Source organism: Lipotes vexillifer, unplaced genomic scaffold (assembly GCF_000442215.2).
Source record: "Lipotes vexillifer unplaced genomic scaffold, Lipotes_vexillifer_v1.1 scaffold496, whole genome shotgun sequence".
In the NCBI taxonomy this organism is placed as follows: Eukaryota; Metazoa; Chordata; class Mammalia; order Artiodactyla; family Lipotidae; genus Lipotes; species Lipotes vexillifer.
This window is the reverse complement of record NW_006786690.1, coordinates 2,844,292-2,848,578: the sequence shown is the minus strand read 5'-3', so window position 1 is coordinate 2,848,578 and position 4,287 is coordinate 2,844,292. Positions and strand designations below refer to the sequence as shown.

Genomic DNA, 4,287 nt, shown 5'->3' with positions numbered 1-4,287 from the left:
AGAGTGTCTTGGGTTCAGATCCTAGTCCATTTCAATTACCCGCATGACTTCAGTTGAGGTTTTTTGTTTTTTTTTTTAATCTTTGGAAAGGATCCTCTAGCTTAGCATTTAATATTTTTACCGTTGTGAAGGTCTACTTTTTTACAGGTAGTTTAAGTCCCTCATGCTATTGTGAAGGTTATACTCTACGTCAAAAGCCTTCAGCCTCTTAGGTGACTAATTTGTTCCTCTTCTCCAGACCAGATATTTTTCTCTGTGAAAATTTCATCAGATCTTATGTCATTTATCATTTATCATCTTCATTACTTTTCTGGACCAACCTGTAGGGGGTGCTTAAAAGGTCTTATGTTGATGAGGTCTTTGTAGTTAAGAGTGTGTGTTTTAGGTTGTAGGATAGCGCACAGAGGTTTACTGTACTGAATGTTATGCATAGCATCGAGCTTGTTCTACTCAGAAACAGCAGCTCCCAATTTCTCTTAAAGTTTCTCTTGGGAGAATCTGAAAATTTGAAAATTGGAAAATCATTGTAGAACTTTCTGAGGCTTTTCACCAAACATTTACAAATTCTTGCTTATACTTCAGGTAATGATAACAGGGGCTTATAGGAACTTTTTAATTGTCAGTAAATTATTTATGAGAATAGTCACACTTCTTTTTGTACTGTTAGGAAGATGTGTTGCTTTTTGTTTTGTTTTTGTATGTATGTAAGTGGGGTTTTTCTTCCCCTTATTTTTAGTGACAAAACATAAAGGTACTGAGAAAAGAGAGTCCCCTTCACCAGCACCCAAGCCTAGAAAAGTAGAGTTATCTGAATCAGGTAAGTGTTTTTTGTTTGTTTTGTTTTTTTTAAGCTGAATTAGATTCTGGTTAAAGATTATTATACGATACGGCTTAATGGTTAAGAGCTAGGACTTTGAAGTCATACCAGCCTGTTTGAATCCCCAGCTCCACTAACTACTTTTTGTTTGTTTTAATAATTTATCTGAGCCTCTACTTTTTTTTTTTCCCCTCTCTGAAATGCAGATAACAATACCATCCTTTAGGTCTTTGGTTGTTAACTGAAATAATGTTTATAAAGTGCTTGGCATGCAGACCAAACTGTCACAAATGCCTAAATAAGTTTATTTTTATTATATTTAGTGAAGATAGTCTAAATTAGCATTTAACTTGGCATTTTAAGCTCCTCCTTTATTAAAAAAGAGTAGCTGTATTGCTTGACCCAACCAGATAAAGTTTTAGGAGACCATTTCCCAATTCAAATATGTTACATTTTCTGTATGCATGACTAAAGAAACACTTTCTAAATGCATCCATCTTTCAGAAGAAGATAAAGGTGGCAAAATGGCTGCAGCAGATTCTGTGCAGCAGAGACGCCAATACAGACGACAGAACCAGCAGTCTTCCTCTGGTACGGACACTGGTTACATTTTTTTTCTTTCTGCATATCCTAATAAAAATACTTAAGATAAAAATATCCGAAAGTGTAGTGAACGTATCAATACTTAGGAGAAATATTTTTGTGCCTTTGTATAAATATGTTAGGAGGAAGTGTTAGTACAATAGTTAAAACAGGAATAGAAATTGGAAAAGTATATTTCTTTCCTCAACCCTGTCTTACTCCCCAAAGCTTTTATTCAGAAATTTTCTGTGCATGTATAAGTATCTGTGGTTTAAAAACAAAAAAAACCCACAGGCTCAAACTGTAGATTATATTGCCTGCCTATTTAACCTACTATAGCTAGACATCTTTCCCTGTTAATTCTTAAGGATCTACCTCATTTATTTACCAGCTGCAGCATTTTTAAAACTTTGATAATATGCTGTCATCTGTTGAGCCACTCGCCTATTTGGACATTTAGGTTATTTCTAGTTTTTTTTGTGTTTGTGCTTATGTGAGTATATCTGTAAAATAGTAATTAGAAGAGGAACTTCTGAATTAAAAAGTATGTATGCAGAAACCTGATTTTTAAACCAGATATCCTAGTTTTATTCGCTTAGTTGGTATTTGTGACTGAGTCTAGGTACTACCTTTGCTTTTCATTTATAAAATGGAAACCAAAGCATCCCACAGTGGCATTAAGTCAGTTAAAAGCCATACAGCTTTTGCAGCTCTTAAAGATGAGGTTAATCCTGGAAATGTTTGAAAATGCGTGTAAGTTTTGGATATTTTTTGGTATTTGGGACTTGTTAGTTATTTTAAGTTAAGGAAACCATGTACAAATGAAGTGTTTCTCTTTGCAGTTCTTGACTGTTACCAGGCCTGTAGGAAATGTCACATACATTTTGTTTGTTTGATAAATAATAGGGATATGAAGTAAAATTATTCAAATGCTAGTAAGACTTTCAGTAGCCTTAAAAGTACATAGAGTAACAAGAATTAAGTAATGGTTGAGATGCTTTTTAAGCTTTACTTAGTTATCTGGAAGATCACTAGATTTATAAGGGACACTCACTGTCTTGTTGGATTGTTCTGTGGAAATGATTTGTATAACGTAATTATATAATAACGTATATTTATGTATGCTCGACTTTCAAGTCATTAAGCACATATCGATATTACCTTTTTTCAGAACTGCTGGCTGTATATGTGCTTGCTTATGTTAGTGGACTTGATTTGCTAATTTGGACACTCCATCTGCTTAGATTCCAAAAACGTAGACAGACTCTTAAGCCTAGACCTGATGTAAATTTTTGTTTATTATGTAATTATAGATTCTGGCTCCTCCTCTTCCTCAGAAGATGAGCGACCCAAAAGGTCCCACGTGAAGAATGGTGAGGTAGGCAGGCGGCGGAGACATTCCCCTTCCCGGAGTGCCTCTCCATCACCTCGAAAGCGCCAGAAAGAGACTTCCCCTCGGTAATGTCTTCACTGGTGTTCTGTAGTTGTGATAAAACTTCATAACTTAAGGGATGGGCTGTGGGCTTATTTAGAATTTGCTTAACTCCTTCCCTTCAAGAACTCACAGTAGGAGATGGTCAGATTTGGGGGGTATTTGGGTTTTCTTTGTTCCATGGTCATTACTATTTAATGAGAACTTAGTAAGTTTTGTACCAGCATGTCAAACGTGTGCATGACTAGAATAAACCCGTTAAATCATAGCATTAACTCCCGACCATGTTTGAATATCTAAAAAAATATATCTCCATTAGTGATACTAATTACTCCATTGAAGTAATTAATTTGGTGAATGGAATTCTTGACATTTGTTTTTTTCCACTGCTCTCAGGATGCAGATGGGAAAGCGATGGCAATCGCCAGTGACTAAAAGGTTGGTTAGATGCTATTTTGTAAATTAGGATTACATGTCAAAGTTCGAGTGACTTAATTTACTGTTTAGATAATATCTCATTCTGACATTTACAAGGTATGACTGTGGAGAAGTTCCTCAATTGTTTTGGTTTGATATATTTTCTTACACATCAAAATAATGATAAAAACATACACAGTGTTCATTTTAGAGCATCATTTGAATTCACAGTTTTGTGCAGTTACAGTGTATTTGCTAGTCTTCTGTTTTTTGAGGTCTTTCCAAGAGATAGGGCAGTAATAATAGCTCCTTAGATTTAGTGGGAACAGACTTTGTGGTAACTATAGGGAAGGCAAGAAAAACGTGGGAGAAACATTTAAAAGATTAAAAAATGACTGTGAGGCTTTGGCCCTGTTCAGTGTTTCCTACAGTAGAAAGGTAAGTTGCATATCCTTTTGGAACCTGTTTGGTCATCAGGGTCTTTGTGACCCTAAGGCCATAGTATTTTAGAGCCAGGTGATACATAGAAATCTCTAATTCAGGCGTATCTCATAAGTGAGAAAACAGGGGCTCAGAAGTAGTAAGTGAGTTTCTTAGGGTTACAGAGTGACAAAGCCAGATCTTAGCCCTGTGCCATTGACTTTATACCATTTAACCATGACATTGTACTGTCTTTGCTAGTCTTCTGCTTTCTGAGGTCTTAGCAGCTGTCACTAAATTTCTAAGTATCCTTCCTGAAATGTTCACATTGTTCTCTTTATAGATAGTTTTTGAAGCTGTGTTGTTTTAAGTAGTCTCACTAATTAATGAGTGTTTTCTTGGAAAGGTTCTTTGGAACCAGTTGGCAGTGTATATGATGGAGCAAAACTGGTGTGTTTGTGCTGTGGAAGTAACTTACTTGACAAGAAAAAATAGAAACCTTAAAAAAAGTTAGATACAAATGTATTCTGTTCCCAACTGTGACTACTCCAGGTTTCTGTAAAATTGCTAGTACAGCAGCTATAAAATTGCTTTACAAAATCAGGTTAGTGGTAAGTCC

At 35.5% G+C, this 4,287-nt stretch overlaps 1 protein-coding gene across 1 annotated transcript in view; it reads left to right on the top strand.

Moving 5' to 3' along the window:
• The window catches only part of SRRM1 (serine and arginine repetitive matrix 1), a 29,565-nt gene that overhangs the window by 16,376 nt on the left and 8,902 nt on the right, over positions 1-4,287 (top strand). Inside the window, exons 10-13 of the mRNA XM_007459305.1 lie at positions 737-817; positions 1,322-1,408; positions 2,713-2,857; positions 3,228-3,269. Coding sequence (XP_007459367.1) covers positions 737-817; positions 1,322-1,408; positions 2,713-2,857; positions 3,228-3,269 — 355 coding nt within the window. The remainder of the gene's footprint in view (positions 1-736; positions 818-1,321; positions 1,409-2,712; positions 2,858-3,227; positions 3,270-4,287) is intronic.